General features: G+C 42.3%; 1 protein-coding gene across 3 annotated transcripts in view; it reads left to right on the plus strand.

Moving 5' to 3' along the window:
• VPS13D (vacuolar protein sorting 13 homolog D) overlaps positions 1-22,375 on the plus strand; it is a 252,275-nt gene that overhangs the window by 47,256 nt on the left and 182,644 nt on the right. For all 3 annotated transcript variants that reach the window (XR_014299363.1, XM_082685387.1, XM_082685388.1), the window contains 4 exons: positions 8,706-8,888; positions 14,167-14,389; positions 19,636-19,846; positions 22,174-22,345. Coding sequence is in view for 2 of the 3 variants with exons in the window: in XM_082685387.1 (XP_082541513.1) it covers positions 8,706-8,888; positions 14,167-14,389; positions 19,636-19,846; positions 22,174-22,345 (789 nt within the window). In the remaining variant the exon portion in view is untranslated. The remainder of the gene's footprint in view (positions 1-8,705; positions 8,889-14,166; positions 14,390-19,635; positions 19,847-22,173; positions 22,346-22,375) is intronic.

Raw genomic sequence — 22,375 nt, forward strand, 5'->3', positions numbered from 1 at the left:
TTTCATTTGGTTAGATACATTAAGGCTGTTACACATGATTGCCTTACATTTAATTTCAGTGTTATAGTTCATTGCATGTAGAACAGATTTATCCGTTTTCCTGCTGAACATTTCGTTGTTTACAGTGTTTTGCTGTTGTGTACTATGTCTTTTAGTACACACGTGTAAGAGTTTCTCCAAGCACGATTTCTGGCCCAGGGGGTATGCACATGTTTAGCTTTATAAGATAGTACTATATTGTTTCCCAAAACCCATTATACATTCCCATTGGCAATTTATAAGAATTCCTTTTCATTCACTTCCTTGTATGAATTCATATCCTTTAATTCATATCCAACACTCGTTAACCTTTTTATTTTGCCCCAGTAATGGTGCAAAATGGCATTATATTTGTGGTCTACTTATGCCTTTTATTAAAAATATTTATTAAAAAATATTTTTTTTAAATAATTTTTAAAATTTTAATTCCACCTCCCTATGCTTTTTTAAAAAAAACATTTGAGGAATAGCATACAGTAACGTGAAATGTGTTCATTTTATGCATATACTTTTTTTTAAAAAAGATTTTATTTATTTGACAGAGAGAGAGAGAGGGAACACAAGCAGGGGAGTAGGAGTGGGAGAAGCAGGCTCCCTGTCGAGCAGGGAGCCCATTGCAGGACTCGATCCTAGGACCCCGGGAACATGACCTGAGCTGAAGGCAGACGTTTAATGCCTAAGCCACCCAGGTGCCCCTATGCATACACTTTTGAAAGCCATCGTGTTAACCTTTTTTCTTAATCTGTTTCCATTTTGCTTTGCATTTTTCGTAGTGATCCTGTTTGGTAACTGTATAATCCATCTAAGTCAGTGTAGTTAACCATTTCCTTGCTTTTTAACATTTAAATTGCTTCCAGTTTTTTTTTTTTTTTTTAAGATTTTATTTATTTATTTGACAGAGAGAGATCACAAGTAGGCAGAGAGAGAGGAGGAAGCAGGCTCCCTGCTAGCAGAGAGCCCAATGTGGGGCTCGATCCCAGGACCCTGAGATCATGACCCGAGCCGAAGGCAGTGGCTTAACCCACTGAGCCACCCAGGTGCCCCTTGCTTCCAGTTTTGAATAGCATTGTGTACCTAGTTTTTTTTTTTTTTTTTTTCATTTTTTTGAATTATTTTGATAACATTGAATCCTATAAATGATATTGTTTGGTCAAAGGGATGAACATTTTTGTGACTCTCAGTTTGATACTTTTAATAAATGTTGCCTATTAGAATCATGTACCCTTAGCATGATTATTTTCACCAGTGTGGTTTAAGCAACAGTGGTACTGTGAGGAATCACTAGGGGTAGGAAGTGAGACTGTGTACATTAGTGTGTAATTGGGTTTAATTTCCTGGATTAGGCAGAAATTGAACAGGTAAATCTTTGAAGTTTTTGTGATACCAAGTTAGGTAAGACAAGTAGTGAAGGAATGATCTTTTTTTTTTTTTTTAAAGATTTTATTTATTTATTTGAGAGAGAGAGAGAGAGACAGAATGAGAGAGAATAAGAGGGGAGGTCAGAGGGAGAAGCAGACTCCCGATGGAGCTGGGAGCCCGATGTGGGACTCAATCCCAGGACTCTGGGATCATGACCTGAGCCAAAGGCAGTCACTCAACCAACTGAGCCACTCAGGCGCCCTGATCTTCTGTTTTGAACAGTGCCAAGTGCATGGACTCTGAGGAAAAGCTGATCTCAAGATCTTTAATCCTAGCTGTTTGAACCACCTACGTTTAAGATTTTTGCATACTTAGATGTATGGAGAGAGCTAAAGATGTACTTTTATTTGCTGGTAAAATTGAGGCTGTTGAAATTTAAATACCTTTTTCCTGGTGACAGGTGGTATGCTTTGCCTTTGACTTGAAGCTGGATTTTTTATTCCTGTATTTTCCAGGGTCTATAAATAATGATCTAGTAGCACTTGATATTTCTTTTTAATCTTGATGTTTGAAATTATAAGAGCATCACATACCTCGACTGGGCCAAGTGTGAATTTATTTTTATCCCAGAAGCACGGTACGGTTTTCCTGCATCTTATGCTCTACATGTTGTTTCAAATATTTGTTAAACTTCTTTATTTACTGAGCAATTGGGAGGGCAGAATTTTGGCGGAGTGAAGATGTGGTATTGGCGTTTTGAAATCTTGGTCCAAGAATCTGGAGCCTGGGTGTTGCCAGTAGAAGCTGTTTCACCAGTAGCGAGTTCTTCTTGCTATTCTGCTGACTCCGATGTTAGAGGAAAATGGAGGTACAAACTAAGTACGCTGTGTGCTCGCTTCGTGGTGTAGTCGTGATGCTTGGGAGCTGTCAGAGTGCCCGCACACGTCCCGTCTGACCCTTGTGACAACCTGTTTGTTCATTTCTGTGAATCATTTAGTGAATGTTCATTGACAAATGATCTGTCAGAGTCTGCCAGTGCTAGGAACGTAATGGAAAACAAGGAAGACAAGGTGATTGCCTTAATGGAGCTCGTGTTTTAGTGAGATGATAATATCCAGCAGAAAATATAATGAGTTATGATTATAACCAGTGAGGGGGTGGTGGGCAGATGCGATATTGCCATTTCATCAGTGAGGAAGCAGTAATTCTTTTTTTTTTTTTTAAAGATGTTATTTATTTATTTGACAGAGAGAAAGAGAGAGGGAACACAAGCAGGGGAGTGGGAGAGGGAGAAGCAGGTTCCCTATTGACGAGGGAGCCCAGTACGGGGCTGGATCCCAGGACCCTGAGCCACATGCAGATGCTTAACTGACTGAGCCAACCAGGTGCCCCAGGAAACAGTAGTTCTTAACTCTGCTTGCCTGGAACTCTGGCTAACTCATGATTCAGCTTTTCTCTTAATGGGGATATGGGTTACATGGAACTATTAAGGCGTGTTGGAAGAGTAGGATTGTGCAGTTTTAGTGCATTAGCTTTGCAGTAGACTTGCCTGCTCCTAGGTGAGTGCTTCTGCATGCCACACGTGTGTGGGTGGAGGACATTTCGTCCTTCCAACGGCTCTTGAAGGTAGGGCCTACAATTCCTCCCATTCACAGGTAAGGAGAGGGAAATACAGAGACCTAACAAGTTACCAAGGCTGGCCAGACTTCTGAGGGACCAGGGCAGGGATTCTACTCAGGTAGACAGGCTTCAGAGCTCCCATTCTGAGAGCCTGCACTAACCTGTCAAAATGGTAACAGCCTTGATCTCTGGCGGTGACGTTACGCTGATATCAGATTCCTTCTATTTGTTTGACTTTCCCTTCTAAGTTCATTACAGTGAATATGAGTTAATTTGTAATTCTATAATTTACTCAAAGAACAAAGCAAACAGGCAGTAGTCATGGGTTGATGGACCATAGCAACAAATCATGTATGGTTAGAAAGTGAAAACGCTATTTATTGTGTTGTGAATTCTCCTGACTTGTGTGCTTAACACCAAAGAAAGAAGAGCTTTTTTATGTTATAAAGCCTATATATATTTTTTTAAAGTAGTTTTTTTGTTTTGGTGAGCAAAGTGATAGAAGTTTATTGAGTGAAGATCCAGAAAAAGCTCTCAAAAGTGAGGGGCCTCAACAGGGTTGCCCTAATAAATGTTTTTTATAGATAATAAAATCAATAAAAACGTGATTAAGTAGAAAATTAAGACTGTCTTGTTCTCACTGTTTTTTATTCTGTATTTTCACTGATCAATACATGAGAAACATTTCATTATATTAGTGTACCATACTTTTTGTCAACTTTATTGTGGTATGATTTGCTTACAGTAAAATTAAGCAATTTAAGAGTACAATTCAATGAGTTTTAACAGTTGTATAGTCTTGGAACCCCAGTCACATCCAAATTTTTGGAACATTTCTGTTACCCACAAAGTCTTCTTGTTTCCCTACGCAAACAGTCTTCCTAATCCCTGTGTCTGGCAGCCATTGGTCTGTTTTCCGTCAGAATAGTTCTGCCATTTTTTCCTTTTCTGGTTATTTTTTTTTTTTTTAGAATATTCTATAAATGAAATCATACTGCATAGTTGTATCTGGCTTTTTTCACTTGGTACAATGCTTTTGAGATCCATCCATATTGTTGCAAGTAGCAACCTTGTGGTTTCCTTTTATTGGGGAGTAGTATTCTGTTGGTTGAATGTAATACAATTTGTTTATCCATTCACCCTCTTTATGTTCATTTGGGTCTTTTCAAGTTTTTGGCTATTGTGAATCAAACTGCTGTGAGCACTTGTGTTGAGATCTTTGTGTGGTGTATGTTTTCATTTCTCTTAAGTAAAGACTGAGGAGAGGAATTGCCACGTCAGGTTGTAACTGTGTGGTTGACTTCATAAGGAACTGCCTTCAGAATTGTTCTGGTGAGGGCACCTGGCGGGTGCACGTGGTACAGCATGTGACTCTTGATCTCCGCCTTGGTGCGTTTGGGTTGCACATTGGGAATGGAGCCACCTTAAAAAAAAAAAAAAATCATTCCAAAAAAATAAAAAGTTAAAAAATTTTTTTTTGCTGTTCTAGATGCTTTACTTTTTTGTGTGGATTTTAGAGTCAGCTTGTCAGTTTCTGTATCAAAATTTCAGCAGGCTTTGTTAGAGAAACTGACAAGCTGATTCTAAAAGCCTGCTGAAATTTTGATTGGGATTTACCAGTTCTAGTTACTTTTTGGAGATTCTTTAGGATTTTTTGCATAGATGATCACGTTGTCTTTGAATAGAGTTTTATTTTTTCCTTTTCTTTTTCTTTCTTTTTTTTAAAGATTTTGTTTATTTATTTGACAGAGAGAGAGAACACAAGTAGGCAGAGAGGCAGGCATAGAGAGAGGGGGAAGCAGGCTCCCTGCTGAGCAGAGAGCCCAATGTGGGGCTCCATCCCAGGACCCTGGGATCATGACCCGAGCCGAAGGCAGAGGCCTTAACCCACTGAACCACCCAGGCACCCCTACTTTTTCCTTTTCAATCTGTATGCCTTTCATCTCTTTTTCTTCTCTTACTGCACTAAGACTTCCAGGACAATGTTGAATGGAAGAGTGAGAGCAGACATCCTCACCTTGTTTCTAATCATAGGGGAAAAGCATTCAGTTATTCTAGGGGTTGGCAAAGTATGGCCTGTGAGAATATGCGCCTACATATACATGTCCATAAAATTTTATTGGAAAACAGCCAATTCATTTACATATTATGTGCATATTTTTATAGTTTTCTTGATTTGTTATGGATTTTTATATCTATGTTCCTGAGGCATATTAGTTTGTAGGTTTCTTTTCTGGAATAGAATATAATGCCTCTTCTGATTTGGGTAATGGGGCAATGCTTTCCTTGTGGAATGAATTGGAAGTGTTCCCTTTTCTATTTTCAGAAGAGTTTGTGTAGAATTGATATTCTTTCCTTTTTTGTATATTCTGGTACAAGCCCTTTGATATATGTGTTGTGAATATCTTCTCCCCGTCTGTGGCTTTTTTCCCATTTTCCTAACACTATTCTTTGAAAAGCAGAAGTTTTCCGGGGGTGCCTGGGTGGGTTAAAGCCTCTGTCTTAGGCTTAGGTCATGATCTCAGGGTCCTGGGATCGAGCCCCACATCGGGCTCTCTGCTCAGCGGGGAGCCTGCTTCCTCCTCTCTCTCTGCTTGCCACCCTGCCTACTTGTGTTCTCTCTCTCTGTCAAATAAATAAACAAAATCTTTAAAAAAAGAAAAAAGAGCAGAAGTTTTTCATTTTGATGAAGTCCAATTTTTTTCCTTTATGGTTAGTGCTGTTTGTGTTTTGCTGAAGGAATCTTTGTCCGCCACTAGGTGGCGAAAATTTTTTCCTGTGTCCTCTGAAGTTTTATAATTTTAGATGTGTTCCATTTTGAGCAAATTATTTTTAAATATTTTTATTTTTTAACGTCATCTCTACACCCATCATGGGGCTTGAACTCACAACCCTGAGATCAAGAGGTGCATGCCCTACTGACTGAGCCGGCCAGGTGTCCCTTTAGTTAATTTTTGTGTATTGTATGAAGTGAGGGGAGAGCTGTTTTGTTCCCCATGTGAGTATCTAGACTGTTCATTTCCCCTTGTGTTATCTTGGCACATCTGTTGAGAAACAGTGGACCATACAGGGATGTGTATATTTCTTCACTTTCTATTCTGTTCCCTTGATTTGTGTTTAATTGTATGCTAGCACTATCTTAACAGCTGTCGCTTTACACCATGTCTTGAAATTGGGTAGTGTAAGTCCTCCAGCTTTGTTCTTTTTCAGAGTGTTTTGGCTGCTTTAGGACCTTTGCCTATCCATACAAATTTTAGAATCTTTCTACAGTAAAATCTGCTGGGATTTTGATTGGGATTGCACTGAATCTCTCTCTCTCTCTCTTCAAGATTTTATTTATTCATTTGGCAGACAGAGATCACAAGTAGGCAGAGAGAGAGAGAGTGGGAAGCAGGCTCCCCGCTGAGCAGAGAGCCCGATGCTGGGCTCCATCTCAGGACCCTGAGATCATGACCTGAGGTGAAGGCAGAGGCTTAACTCACTGAGCCACCCAGGCGCCCTATGTATCTCTTAATAATATTGAGTCTTTGGACCTCTAGTGTGGTATATCTCTCCATTTAATTAGGACTTCAGTTTCTCTCACTATTGTCTTATTGATCTCACACATCTTTTTTGTTAAATTGATCCCTAGGTCTTTGAAATTTTGATGCTATTGTAAATGATAATCAATTCTTAAGAAAATTTCAATGTCCAATTGTTTATTGAATGTGTGAGAAATATAATTAACTTTCATATATTGACATGTCGAGCTCTTACCCTTCATTCTTGCTAAACTTATCCTAAATCTTTAGGATTTTCTCCATAGGTGATTATGCTGTTTGGAATAAGAGAGTTGTACTTTTTTCCTTTCCAACCTGTAGGTCTTTTTATACAGACTAGGGACTTCAGCATAATGTTGAATAGAAGTGGTAAGAGGGGATCCCCCTGCCTTGTTTCTTATCTAAGAGGGAAAACATTCTGTAAATCTGATGTTAGCCGTATATAGTTTGTGCGTGTGCTTTTTTTTTTTATATAAAGATTTATTTTATTTTATTTTATTTATTTGACATAGAGAGAGAAGCGAGAGCAAGCACAGGCAGACAGAGTGGCAGGCAGAGGCAGAGGGAGAAGCAGGCTCCCTGCCAAGCAAGGAGCCCAATGTGGGACTCGATCCCAGGACGCTGGGATCATGACCTGAGCTGAAGGCAGCCACTTAACCAACTGAGCCACCCAGGCGTCCCTTTTTTTTTTTTTTTAAGATTTTATTTATTTATTTGACAGACAGAGATCACAAGTAGGCAGAGAGGCAGTCAAAGAGAGAGAGAGGAGGAAGCAGGCTCCCCGCAGAGCAGAGAACCTGATGTGGGGCTTGACCTCAGGACCCCGAGATCATGACCTGAGCAGAAGGCAGAGGCTTTAACCCACTGAGCCACCCAGGTGCCCCTGTACATGTGCTTTTTTTTTTTTTTTTTAAAGATTTTATTTTTTTATTTGACAGAGAGAGATCACAAGTAGGCAGAGAGGCAGGCAGAGAGAGAGAGGAGGAAGCAGGCTCCCTGTGGAGCAGAGAGCCCGATGCGGGACTCGATCCCAGGACCCTGAGATCATGACCTAAGCCGAAGGCAGTGGCTTAACCCACTGAGCCACCCAGGTGCCCCTACATGTGCTTTTTTAAGGAATCTCTCTACTTCATCTAAATTGTCAGTTTGTTGGCATGAAGTTGTTCATAGGTTGCCTCATTTTTAAATATTTTAAATTCTGGTGGGGATGCCTGGGTGGCTCTGTCGGTTAAGCATCTGCCTTCTGCTCAGGTCATGATCCTACTGTCCTGGGATCAAGCCCACATTAGGTTCCCTGCTCAGTGAGGGTCTGCTTCTCCCTCTCCCTCTGCCACTCCGACTCAATCGTGCTCTCTCCCTTTCTCTCTGAAATGAATAAAATAATAAAAAAAAAATTTTGTAGGTTCTGTAGCAATGTCCCATACTCCTTCCTGATAGTGACTATTTTTGTTTTCTTGATTGGTATACCTAGAGGTTCATTGGCTTTATCAGCCTTTTCAAATAATTAACTTATCGAGGACTGTATCATGGCCCAGGCATATTATCAACGAGTATGCCATGTACACCTGGAAATACTGTATATTCTATGGTTGTTGGGTATCGTGTTGTATAAATATTTAATTGATTTTTAAAAATTATTCATTTTCTAAATAACTGATTTCTGCATTATATTATTTTTTCCCCTACTTACTTAGGTTCATTTTGCTTTTCCTATTTCTAGCTTCTTAGACTTTGGTCACTGATTTTAATCTTTATTCTTTTACATAAAATAAGCTTTTAATACTATACTATACATTTTTCATTAAGCACCGTTTTAAGTGTGTCCCACAGATTTGAATATGCTTCATTTTTCTTTTTTTAAAATCAGTTAGGCCAAAATATTTTTCTATTTCCCTGCGATTTTGTCTCTGACCCTTGGGTTATTAAGTGTGTAGTCTACTTTCCAAATATCTGGGGGTTTTCCAATCTTGTTAGGAATCTTGTTATTGATTTCTAGTGAAATCCCATGGTGCTGGAATATATTCTGTGTGATTTCAGTTGTTTTAGAATTATGAATTCATGGAATTTTTGGGAACCGGAGGCTATCTGGTTGCAAGATTAGGGCATTGATTGAGCCTGTCTCTGAGTTAATTTTTCCTCCTGTTTCAGGTGAGAGACCAAGCCCAGCGCTGTTCACGGGTTCTCCTGGATATTGAGGCGGGTGCTCCCGTTCTCCTTATCCCTGAAAGTTCCAGATCAAATAATCTGATTGTAGCAAATTTGGGGAAGTTGAAGGTCAAGAACAAGTTTCTCTTTGCTGGTTTTCCTGGGACCTTTTCCTTACAAGATAAGGTGAGCCATCAATATCCATTCCCTCGCATAGTCCAACTACTCGCATGCACTTGCATGCCAGTGGAAGATTTCGTATGTTGCCCCAGGCTGACTTGTAGCTGCCGTTACTTTTGCGGCTTGAACAATTTTTTTTTTTTTTTGACGTTATATTGACATTTCAGTTAACCTTTTAATAGAGATAGTGTAAATTGTAACCTTTACCAGTTGTATGCAAACAACCAACAGAACCAATCTTCCGTCTGTATAATGCTTTTCTCACAGGCTGACCTTATAAGTGATCAACTTTTTACGTGACCTGCCTTTTTTCAGAGGATGGGATTTGGCCCGTGGTTTATCTGCAGCTGTTCCTATCTTCATGATAAAATTTTATATAGCGAATGGCTTTACAGTTTAAAACGACTTTAGCTCTTATTTATTTCTTATGACAATGTTTAGCAGTGACTGGGCTGCAGATCGTTGCTTTCATTTTACGTTCATGTAGTAAGTCACAGAGTTGGTTTCGGAGGTGGTCTCTCGGGCCCTTCCCACCCACTTCTGCAGTCAGGGAGGCTAACACTGATGGAACTTAGGATGAGGTCTTGCTGTTCGAGGTGTGTATTTTAATGGAACCTTGCTGGTTTCCATGGTGGCTTTGCAGCATATTTGCTTATGAAGAACAAATTCATTTTAGCTTGTCAGAAAAGCACTTACTGAAATTCGTAGCTAGTCATGCCCGTCTTCAGTCTAATAGCTAATAAAATAGGGAGAGAGCCTTTGAAGGAGGAGATGCACAGGATTTCATTATGAGCTCTTATGACTGGCGATAATAGCAGTACATAGTCAACATTCATTGGATGCTTCTTATATACCAACCAGTGCTAAGCTCTTCACGTATTTCTCCATTTTTTTTTCTCCTTAGCAACCTAAGGAGGTATCTGGTTTTATTAACCCCATTTTTCAAGCTGAAGATACGGAGACATAGATAGGGTGGGTAATTTCTTTTGGATAATACAGCTAGTCACAGGTACAGCACAGGCCTCAGACTTGGTGTGTCTGCCTTCCATATACTCTCAGCTGTGCTATGCCTTCACCCCATGCTGTTAGGGTTAGGCCTGTGTGGGGACAGTCAACTGGGGTAGGCTGTCCCTACCATGTGCCTTACGGACCCCGGCCTGCATACCTGTGGCTCTTTGGAATTTTCTAAAGGGTGTGGCTGAGTTCATTAAAATAATTTTCAAGGGAAGAACTCCAAAGATGATCACAGAAAAATGCACAAATTTGAGCAGTTACTGTATGCCTCTTTAGGTGTAGAAGGAAAAGAAAATGAAAAACTGTGAGTTGGGATCTAGTTGTCACCAGGACGTTGCCAATAACCTCAGCTCTGTTCAGAAAGTAACAGGTGACGACATTTGTTGGTAATACCTGAACTCAAATAATTTTGTTTTCAAATTACTGTCTCCATATTTTTCTTCATTTGTTTTGCTTCTCACTCATCCATTTACTCACTCTTACTAAGCTGCACATCCTGAGCTGAAAATACTTGACTCAGCGAGTGGGAGCTGGTAGAGTAAGAGGGGTGCGGACAGACGGCGTGAACGTGGCAGCCATGTTCATGTGTCATAACCTTGGGTTCAGACCAGAGTTACGGTGTTTGGACGAAGTTTGAGGGGCGGGTTGTCCATGTATCACCTCACTTGTAGTCACTCAAAGTAACCCGATGCAGCGATCAGAGCAGAGGGTGATGCCCGAGCAGCAGTGCTCAGCGTGGGAGGGCGGAACGCCCCCACAATGACCTCACAGCTTCAGCTTCGTAGTCGGGCCCTCAGGCAGAGCTGATGATTCAGGACTCGATTGCTGTTGACCTCGCTGGAGGAAGCCCTCCTGCCAGAATGATAGGCCTTCCCTGCTCTGATAGGGAGAAGTAGGCTTCCACTTAGGTATGGTTTTTTAAGAGAGTAAAAATAAAATCAGTCTCCACTGGTCTTTAACAGCAGGCCTGGTAGAATCTGGCAACCTGGGTCTTAATGAAGAAAGTCTGGTTTTGCAGTTGAGAGAGAAACATTTTGCTGTTCACTGACCAAAGTCTTAAAGAACATAGAAGAAGGATACATTTGTGAAAAGAAAGATTGGTAACTGCTTCTGGAAGTTCTCGCTTCTAAAATATCCTTAGTATGAGGTATTTCTAATTAACATGACTAGATTTTTAAAAAAAAGATTTTATTTATTTATTTGAGAGAGACCAGAGAGAGAGAGAGCACCCAAGTTGGGGCCAGGGAGAGAGGATGGCAGAGGGAGACGGAGAAGCAGACCCCCTGCTGAGCTGGGAGCCCGATGCGGGGCTCCATCCCAGGACCCTCGGATCATGACCTGAGCTGAAGGCAGATGTTTAACCAATTGAGCTTCCCGGGTACCCCAACATGACTAGATATTAAACAAATGTATCAGAGCTTGTGTTTGCTCGTGAAGGTTGTCCTCACCGTCACATTGGGACACTTTGTTCCACCATCTTATTCCAGCTGTGCTGCCATCAACTGCCCAAGGGACAGTTGAATCCCTTCTTTGAAACGGTCTTTTGAGCCGACAGTACGTTCTTCAGGATATCTTTGTTTGTGGAAAATTTTTGTTTTGAGGACTAAATTTTTTAGGAAGAAATCAGCTAGAAACAGAAGGAGTGATCAGGTTGAATAATACCATTTTTGTTTCTCTCCCCTTCCTAAAAAGGTAAAGGACCTGATGTTCTGTATTGGTTATATCTGTATATGGGCTCATGCACTGAGAAGTTAGATTCTAAGAATTGCTAAAATATTTGAAGAAATTTTTGCACATGAGTTTCTGTTTTGTTAAATAAGCCAAATGACAGCACATAGTTTGCAGTATTGTAATGAAAGACTTTTCCTGTATTTGTTTTTGAGGATTTGATTTTAAGTGGCAGTGCCTACAAGGATCGCTTTTTCTTCAAGGTATAATACACTTTTTGCCCCCCGGTTATTTGGAAAAACCTTATGGGATTCAGCAGTCAATTCACATTCATATGCTCTAAAAAGAAAACTTTGAAAAACCACGTCTTTGGGAACCACGTAACCTGGGAAAGCCTGCTGATTACCTTTTTGTCCCTTTGACGAGTCACTTCTCTCCTGCCTAGGAGAAGGCCTTCTTCTTCTTCTTTTTTTTTTAAAGATTTTATTTATTTGACAGAGAGAGAGAGAGAGAGAGAGATACAGACAGTGGAAGAGGGAACACAAGCAGGGGGAGTGGGAGAGAGGGAGAAGCAGGCTTTCCGCTGAGTAGGGAGCCCAATGCCGGGCTCGATTCCAGGACCTTGGGATCATGACCTGAGCTGAAGGCACATGCTTAATGGTTGAGTCACCCAGGTGCCCCTAGAGAAGGCCTTCTTAAGGACCAAAAAAAAATTTTTTTTGGCTCTAGGCAGTAATTTCTTGGTGATCTGATTTTCTTAAGTCCTTGACAAACTTTTATCTCATTACATGCAGTGATTGTTCTGTAGAATTCCATAAGGGCTGCTTGGAGTGTGTCGCTTGGTCAAGTCTTTGTGTTCAGATAACCCTGTCTGTGGAGCTCACCTTTCCACAGACACAGTCAGGCTCCGTTGATCTAGGCCTAGGTGAAGTGAAGAATTCCTTTCTTCACCTAAAATCACATTGCATTTACATTTTCCCTTCAGTGTATTTGCATGTGTGAGGTTTGTCCAGTATGCATTCCAGTGGTTAAAGAACAGGAAATAATCCTGAAATCAAAGCTTGCGGGGTGGGGGGGTGGTAAGGGGAGGGAGGTAGGGGGATGGGGTGGTATTTGCTTTTGAGTCCCCCCCCCACCCCTGACTCCAGTGTGTTTGGGATTGTTTTACACAAATCCATGTCTTAAGGAGTGCGGGCTGGGATCTTTCACGTATGCTCTGCTTTCATTCTCCTCAACCACAGTTTGCTGTGCTTAAACCATAATTTCTAAGTCAGCCTTTCAAAAGCTTTGAGTTAATCTCCTCAAGCCATTGATTTATTTAAACCAACTATGGAGAGGATGTAGAGAGATGAATCAAGTCAAAGAGCAACAGCTACTCCTTAGAGTTTAAGTAAATTAAGAAAGGAGGAAGGTTTTTTTTTTTTTAAATATTTTATTTATTTATTTGACAGAGCGCGATCACAAGCAGGCAGAGAGGCAGGCAGAGAGAGAGGAGGAAGCAGGCTCCCTGCTGAGCAGAGCGCCTGATGCGGGGCTCCATCCCAGGACCCTGAGAACATGACCTGAGCCAAAGGCAGAGGCTCAACCCACTGAACCACCCAGGTGCCCTGGGAGGAAGGTTTTTAATGTCGAAATATTTAAGAGCATTTGGAAGCATTGGAAAGCAATTTGCCTTCCAAAAAAATGCGGAAAGTAAGAACTTTTTTTCCCCCACTGTTACTTGTGAATCGCTGTACTTAAGAGAACTGGGAAGAACAGTATTCCCATCTCCTTTTCAGAGCTGCGAGGCGTAAACACATAGGGCAGTGCTGGCTGGAAACCCGTTCTTCCCCTTCCCCCCAGCACGCCTGTGAAAGTGGGTCGATGGTGGCAGAGCCCTGCAGACAGGTAGCATGGAGGCTTGAGTGAAGTTTAAAAGTCAGTTATTGAATCATTCAGGTGAAGAAGATTTCCACTGTTAGCAGAGAACCGAGGGTACTAAGTATGTAAGAAAAGCGTGTCGTGTTTTCAGTAGAATTAATTTACGTTACTCAGTATTTGCCCTTAGTTTTTATGGCCTTAAACAGAAACATAGTAAGGATGGCCAGCCTCCTGTGGTCTTCATTTTGTTTTCATTTGCACGGTTACTTGAAGAGATGAGAAATGAAGCCCAGACAGAGTGACTTCTAGGAAGTGTAGACAGGCTACCGTGGTGTCATTCCTTTGGAACCATGTTGCTGTAGATATGTTCTCTTAGAATTACAGGCCCCTCCCCTCCAGCAAAGCAGTAACATTTTGTATGGCCGAGAGCTCTGCCTTCGCTGTGTCTGACCTAGACTGAACCAACAGTTGGCATTTCAAGCCAACAGATAATATATTCCTGCAAGATGGCTATAGTTCTCAGTAGGTGTTGAATTATAAGTAACATCTCTGCAAATAATTACACATGACAGGAAAGATCATGACCCTGTTACCCTTTTGTTTATGGGATTTGGGGGGCTTGGGAAGTGCCAAGTGGCATAGAGTCTTTGAAGAGCCCAGGGACTGGGGTAGGATTTTCAGGAGAGTAAGGATTAGTCGCGCCCATTCCTACCTTCTAATTTTATTTTTTATTTTTCCCCAGGAATCTGTGCCTTCAGCATCCTCAACAGGTACCCCCAAACACTACATGAGGAAAATGACAAGCACGGAGGACCCAAAGGGAGCACATTCCGAGGGGCTGTTCATGATGCCTCCTGCTGGAATGAGTCTAGGCAGCCTGAGGAGTGAGTCTGCGCTGAGTACTTCGACCAAGCAGCAAGGGCAACAAGCTGCGCCCTCCGCCAGCCAGCTTTCCAGTAGTCCAGGTAAAAGAGGAGGAAGGAGCCACGTGATGAAGGTGGGGAGTTCAGGAGACTGTGGCAGGTGCCTCCGGGGGATGCATCAGAGTGGTAGCAGATCTTTAGTGATAATCTGATTTTGGTATTATTTTAGAAAGCTTAAGAGTCTCAGGATATAGATTTTAGCAGTGGGCGACTTCTGAAGTACAGTTAAATTAGCAAGAAACAGTGTGAATAAAGAGGTTTAGATTGTCTCTTAGGACTTTTTCCTCAAGGTCAAGGTGGTTGCCAGAAGATGGTGATAGTAAAACTTGAATGATTCCTGTATCCTTAGCCATATCCTTGCAAGTCACTGTCAAGACCCTGTTTTCTACTCAATTATTATTCTATTTAATTCTAAAAAAAACAAAGAACTCTGAGAAAATATTAGTGTCAATTAGGTAACCACAGAGATACTATAAGTAACAATTTTGCAAAGATAGGAACTGTCCCATTACTGGTGCTCTTCTCTGGAATTTAAGAATGAGTTATTCCAGATGAGAGCCTGATTTTGGCCTTTTGCATTTTTTTAAAGATTTTATTTATTTATTTGTCAGAGAGGCAGGCAGAGAGAGAGAGAGAGAGAGAGAGAGAGAAGCAGGGTCTGCACTGAGCAGAGAGCCTGATGCGGTGCTCGATCCCAGGGTCCTGGGATCATGACCTGGGCCGAAGGCAGAGGCTTTAACCCGCTGAGCCACCCAGGCGCCCTGCGTTTTTTTAAAAATTAAATTGAACTAAATTTAACTTTTTGTTTTATTTTATTTTATTTTTTTAAGGTTTTTAATTTTTTGCTTTATTTTAATTCCAGCATATTAACACAGAGTGTTCTATTAGTTTGAGGTATACAGTGCAGTGAATCAGTGCTTCGTAGTCACCCTGTGCCCATCATGACCAGTGCTCCCCATGGTCCCCACCAGCTGTTTCCCCACCCCCACCATCTCCCTGCTCATAACCTTCAGTTTGTTCTCTATAGTTAAGATCTGGTTCTTGGCTGGTCTCTTTCTCTGTCTCTCTCTCTCTCTCTCTCCCTCTCTTTTTCCCTTTGCTTGTTTGTTTCTTAAATTCCATATACGAGTGAGATCATATGATATTTGTCTTTCTGTGACTGACTAACTCCACTCAGTGCAGTACTCTGCAGCTCCGTCCGTGTCCTTGCAAATGGCAAGATTTCATTCTCTTTTATGGCTGAGTAATGTTGCATTGTGTGTGTGTGTATGTATTAAACATATATACACATATATTTATATACACAGATATATGTTTTTATATGTATAGAAATATATATATATTTACCACCTCTTTCCTTTTTTAAGATTTTATTTATTTTTGTGAAAGAGAGCATGCGCACAAGCAGGGGAAGAGGTAGTGGGAGAGGGAGAAGCAGACTCTCCATTGATTAGGGAGCTGGACACGGAGCTTGATCCCAGGACCCTGGGCTCGTAACCTGAGCAAAAGGCAGAGGATAACTGACTGAGCCACCCAGGCATCCTGTATACCACCTCTGTCCATTCATCACTTGATGGGTACTTGGACTGCTGCCATAATTGGGCTATTGCAAATACTGCTATAAACATTGGGTGCATGTATCTCTTTGAATTATTGTTCTTGTATTTGGGGGTAAATACCCAGTAGTGTGATTACTGGATTATGGAGTAGTTCTATTTTTAATCTTTTTTTTTTTTTTAAAGATTTTATTTATTTATTTGACAGAGATCACAAGTAGGCAGAAAGGCAGGCAGAGAGAGAGGGAGGAAAGCAGGCTCCCTGCTGAGCAGAGAGCCCGATATGGGGCTCGATCCCAGGATCCTGAGATCATGACCCGAGCTGAATGCAGAGGCTTAACCCACTGAGCCACCCAGGCGCCCCTATTTTTAATCTTTTAAGGACTCTCCCTACTGTTTCCCGGTGACTGCACCAGTTCGCATTCCCACCAGCAGTGCAAGAGAGTTCCCCTTTCTCTGAATCCTCACCAACACCTGTTGTTTCCTGTGTTGTTGATTTTAGCCATTCTGACATGCCTGAGGTGGTAGCTCATTGTAGTTTTGATGGGCACGTCCCTGATGCTGAGTGATGTGGGGCATCTTTTCATGTGTCTCTTGGCCATCTGGATGTCTTCTTTGGAGAAGTGTCTGTTCAGGTCTTCAGCCCATCCTTAAATTGGATTATTTGGGTTTTTTTGGTGTTAAGGTGTATAAATTCTTATACTAACCCTTTATCAGATGTGTCATTTGCAATATCTTCTCCCATTCAGTAGGTTGCCTTTTAGTTTTGTTGTTTCCTTTGCTGTGCAAAAGCTTTTTATTTTGATGAAAAATAAATTTTTTTTGGCCTTTTTGTTTTGTTTTTAAATTTATTTTTGTTTTTTAATCCTTTTTGATCTTATTTTATTTAAGCCGGCTCCTTGCCCAGTGCAGAGCCCGACTTGAGTCTTGATCTCATGACCCTGACATCATGACCTGAGCCAAAATCAAGAGTCAGACGCGTAACCGACTGAGCCACCCACGCGCCCCATTTGAATTTTTTACTTTATCTCTACACCCATCGTGGGGCTTGAACTCAGGACCCCAAGATCAAGAGTTGCTCCTCTGACTAAGCCAACCAGGCATCCCTGGCCTTATGGTTTTTAAATGTATTCTGGGTAGATGATGGGTAGGATAAGTTAGAGAAGGAAACAGAACGTGATTTGCCACAAAAATCCATCCAGTGTGATCAGGCTTTGAGAGATTGGGACACTCACTAAGAAGGCTGTTGCATGTCTTTTGTTCTATGCAAGGACTAACTGTACTGGGTACTATTTACTCCCTATAGTCCCTTGTGGTCCTAGAGGTGACGGGAACGTGTCTTATGGTTGGATTGATGATTAAATAAATGAGATTGTCCTGATCATCATCACACTGTTGTGATGTTGTTGATGTGATGTTGTTGAACACTTCCTGTGTGCCAGATATCATGGCACATTGTTCCATAAATCATTGGATTTCATGCCACAGCACCCCTATAGAGTTTCATTTTTATCCTCATTTTACACACAAAGAGACAAAGACTTAGAGAGATTAAGTAGCTTAACTTGCCCTGGGTAGTGAGGATAGTAAGTGGCAGAGTTGGACTATGAGCTTGGGCAGTTTGATTGCAGAGCCGAATCCTTACCCTGCGTGACTCTGTCTACCAGTCTCTATAGGTACTGGGTGTGGAGCGTAGGTAGGGTGCGCACACGGTGCCAGTGACACTTGTGACCTTGGGCCGTTGCTGTGAGGACAGTGATGAGTAGGAGGAAGGTAGGCGAATGCCTCAGAAATGATTTAGGATGTTTTAGAGATCGATGGAAAGATCTCTCTCCGAACAATATTTCTTCTTCTGGTTTGCTGTTTGTTTCTGGAATTCGTTTGTGATTAAGATGGGATTAAAGTAGTGGTTTGCAAGCTGCTCTATGTATCCTTGGGCTTCCGTGATGACCCGAAGTAATCTCTGAAGCCCTTTACCCCCCCTGCCCCCTTCTACCAGATCAGTTCCGCTTCTGTCTCTTCCACGTGTTTATCAAAATAGTAAAAAACAAAGAACTGCTATATTTCTTTATTTAGTGTGTGTGATTTAACGTGCATTTATTTGATCACTAATGAGGTTGGATATATTTTCATATACATGCTGGGATGATTTTCTTTTGGCAATAGATCGCCTATCACATTCCTTGCCAATTTTCCTACTTGCATGTTCTTTTCTTACAAATTTTTCCAAATCTTTGTAAAATGGGACTATTTCTCTATTATCTGTCAAATATTTTGCAATTTTTTCCCCAGTTTCTCTTTTGCCTTTTTTGTTCATGATGTTTTCATCTTGTACTACTCTTTAATTTCCATATAGCTAGATCCATTTTTACTTTCCTTTGTGTGTTCCGCTTCTGATAACACACTCAGAAACACCTTCCCTGTGTTTTATCATCCCATGGGGCAAATACCCTTGATTATTTTTAAAAATAACTTAAGAATTATTTTGTTACATTTTCCCCTCCTCCCGCTTACCCCAAAAATTCCCTTTTGGGATTTTGATTGGGATTATATTAAATAAACAGATTAATTTGTTGGAGAATTTATAAATTTACAATTTTATATTAGAATATAAGCTTCATAGGGGAAAAGATATATGTCTGTTTTGTTCACTGCTGTATCCTGGAATAGTGTCCTGGACTGAGAAAAGTAACTGGCACAGAGTCGGTGTTTAAAAACATTTGCACAAATGAGCTTTAAGCCTGAAGACCTGATAGATGAGATGTGGACTGAACACTGTTATAATCCGGTTCTGCTGTGTACTACATGCTGTTGGACACAGCTCCTGCCACTCTGCATAGGAGATGAGAGGCGCCAAGCAGGCCCCACGATGTGGCCATCGTGAGATGTTCTGGGGAGGATAGAATGGTGCAGGAGGAAAGAACAGAGAGGACGCAGTCGAGATCGAGAGGGGAGGGCGACGCCATAGGTCAGGCTGTTCAGGCAGCGGAGGGCTTGGCAGTTTTGGGAGACAAAGGCCAGTGAGCCTGAGGCTTCAGGAGGAGGGTGGAGAATGGCTTGAGATGAGGTTGGAAAAGTAGGCAGTGGGCTTACGCAAGGTTTTATAAGGATTTAGGGGGAGTTTATAGAAACAACTTTGGATTAAGCATAATCATTAAAGCGTAGGAGAAAGAGAATGTTACGGTCTCATTTATTTTTTTAAGGATTATTCAGGTATTTTGCGGGCAGAATGGTTTTGTGAGGGCCAGAGGGAATGGCGTAGGTATACTGGGGGGGGAGTTTCTAGAGAGCCAGGCAGAATGGCAGTGGTTTGGAGGAGATCAGTGGTCGCGGAAATGATGACATATTTGTTGGAGAAGAGAATTTCGGTGCTGGAAAACTTTGAAGGCTTTGAGTTGTGTCCTCTCTACATGAGACCTATATCCTATAGGATATCCTTGGGAGGGATGGCTGTCCAGTCATGTCGGTCATAAATCCTTTAGGCTCAGCTCATGTCTCAGGACAGTAGCATGTGCGTGATGCGGAAGGGGAGCAGATGGGAAGGTTCCAGCACGTGGAGTGCCGCATAGGGAGGCCTTGGTGCTGGAGTGGAGACTTTTGGACACTCAGGTTTTTGAAGGAGACAGTTCCAAACGTTTTCTGAAGACAGGTTTACCTTTTTAGTTTTGTTCAGGGCTGGTCCAGTCTGGGTCTTACTTTCTTTATTCTCTCTCTTTCCTTGGGTCCATGTAGAAGACCATGTCTGCCTGCTGGATTGCATTGTCGTGGACCTACAAGACATGGACATCTTTGCTGCAGAGAGACGTCCTCGAGAGTATTCTAAGGCCTCAGAGGACAGCAGTGGAGATCTGGTGTTCCCTTCCTATTCCGTGCGGCAGACGGGAGGGAGTCTCCTAACTGAGCCTTGTCGGCTGAAACTGCAGGTGGAAAGGAATTTGGACAAGTGAGTGGTTTACATCTGGATAATTGTCTGTCTTGGGTAGAATCTTAATAGCTTGGCAATCAGTACTGTGGAGGTAAGTCTGGAAGAGAATAGGTGTTCACTTATTTCTTCCGTGTAGCAAATGTTTATTGAATCCCAGCTGTGTGCTAAACATGAGGGCTACTGTGATGGGAAGAAAAACCTGTCTTTATGGAGCTTATGTTGTGTTGATACAGGGATATAGGAAGGCAAATTAGAAGGTGATTGTAGGGGCGCCTGGGTGGCTCAGTGGGTTAAGCCGCTGCCTTCAGCTCAGGTCATGATCTCAGGGTCCTGGGATCGAGTCCCGCACCGGGCTCTCTGTTCGGCAGGGAGCCTGCCTCCCTCTCTCTCTCTCTGCCTGCCTTTCCATCTACTTGTGATTTCTCTCTGTCAAATAAATAAATAAAATCTTTAAAAAAAAAAAAAAAGAAGGTGATTGTAATTTAGGGTTTGACTCAGTGTTAGAGACTGTGTGACTGGGATTGCCCCGGGGCCTTGGAAACAAAGACGAGGAGGCGCGGGTGTAGCACAGCTTTTGGTGGACGTAGGAAGGTGGTGATGGCAAGGAAAGTATTTTGGAAGAGGTCACATTTGGATTATATATTCCAAGCACAATAGATCCTGGACCTGGTGTTGCTACTTACCCCGGAGCTCCATTTAATCAGAATAACTGTTGAGCTGCTGTTCTGCCCATTTGGCTCCGTTAAGCAATCTCAAAGTACTCCATAAAGGCTAATGAGCTGACTCTAAATGACCTTTTCATTGGCCTCAAGCATGGGATGCTGCTCATCTCTGCCGTTTAGAGCATCGCTTCATTGTCATTACTGCTGTGGGATCGTCCGGGAAACATCTTAAATGTGAATGTTCCCAGACCCCACCAGAGACCAGTGGAACCTGGGTCTCAGGGCTAAGCCTTGGGTGCATGTGAGTGAGGTTCCCTGGTGTGGCCTGGGGACCACGAGCCCGGACAGGAGCTGCTGTGCCCCGTGTGTGATCACTGTCTGTTTGGGGCATTCGTTTCAGAGAAAGCAGCAATACTTGGCATTTCTGTGATAAGCAAAGACGGTGCGTGGCTGTCAAGTAATGAAGAACATTCTCGTTGGCAGCATTTTGACAAGCCGTCTGGTTACTTGTGGGGAGTGCGATTCTAATCCGTCTTTGGCCACTCCCTTCGGGGTTCTAGGGTTTGGGCAAACCGTTTAATGCTCCTTTTTTGTTTCTCTCTAGATTAATGACACTAACACCGTGTAGCTGCTCTCTCTGGGATGTTTGCATTTTATTCTTTTTTGTTATTTGAGTGCTCCCTGGCTGGCGCTCAGTTATGCTTGGCATGGGCTCTCTCTGGTTTTCTGGCCTAGCAATCTTAGGAGGAGCTTCGTTATTTAGAAATGGAACACTTTGTTTTCTTTTCAAATAATGCTTCCCCCCCCCCCCCAATAACGTGCTTTGTTACTCTGATTATGTAAACTTGACCCGCTTCCCTTCCATCCGCGTTTATGTGCAGGTGATTATAGCATCAGCCCCAACAGGCAGCGATAACTCCGTACGAGAGACCCTCTCAGCGGCTTGCGCCACAGAAACAGGGAGCTGAGAGGGGGCCCGGGAGTCCCTTCCAGATTTTTTTTTGTGGCTTGCATCACTGCTCTTTCTTTACTTGGTCACTATATAGATTTTTCTCTGCACAGTTACTTTTCACATTCTCCTTTGAATCCCCATCCTCTCCGCACTCCGAGCGTGGTGTCTGCAGCATCCGTGGGGCCCGCTTCTCCCTGGGAGGGTGGAGGGCAGCTCTTCAGTGTGGGGACGAGGTATGCTACCCCCAGATCCGGGCATCTCAGCCCTACTCCTGCCCGTCTCAGCAGAGACAAGTGACGGATTCAGAGTTTATCCTGATGTCCCATCTGGGCTCCGTCTGAAACCCTGGAGTCTGCCTTTAGTTACCACGGAGTCTGAAGAGTTAAGTGAAGAGGTCGCTGTTTCTTCATTGCCTCCCCGAATGTAACGCTAGAGCTCTTTCTGGGTCTCATGAGATCTTTTTCCTCATTAATCAATTATTTGGCTAATTCAGATCTGGGGACGTTGTAAGTGCGTATTTTGAGAGGAAAAGTGTTCTTTGTAGATGACACAGGATACTCAGTTGTGCTCATTTGGTTTGTTTGGAGCCACATGAAAGTTTTATTATTGGAAGTTAGAGATGAACCGATCGATAATGTCGGGGGCACAGTTCAGCTCTTTCTTGTGTTTGGGTGTGAGCTTTGTCAGTGTTACTGATTTGTTGGCCAAAGTGACTTTTTTTCTTTCCTCAGAGAAATAAGTCACACTGTGCCAGACATTTCTATCCATGGCAGTCTCTCCTCAGTCCACTGCTCCCTGGATTTGTCCAAATACAAGCTGATCCGGGGTTTACTGGAAAACAACCTCGGAGAGCCCATAGAGGAATTTATGCGGCCTTACGATTTACAAGACCCAAGAATTCACGTAAGTGAGACCTCGCGCCGTCCCACAACC

This window comes from Mustela nivalis (assembly GCF_964662115.1).
Source record: "Mustela nivalis genome assembly, chromosome: 10".
Lineage (NCBI taxonomy): Eukaryota > Metazoa > Chordata > Mammalia > Carnivora > Mustelidae > Mustela > Mustela nivalis.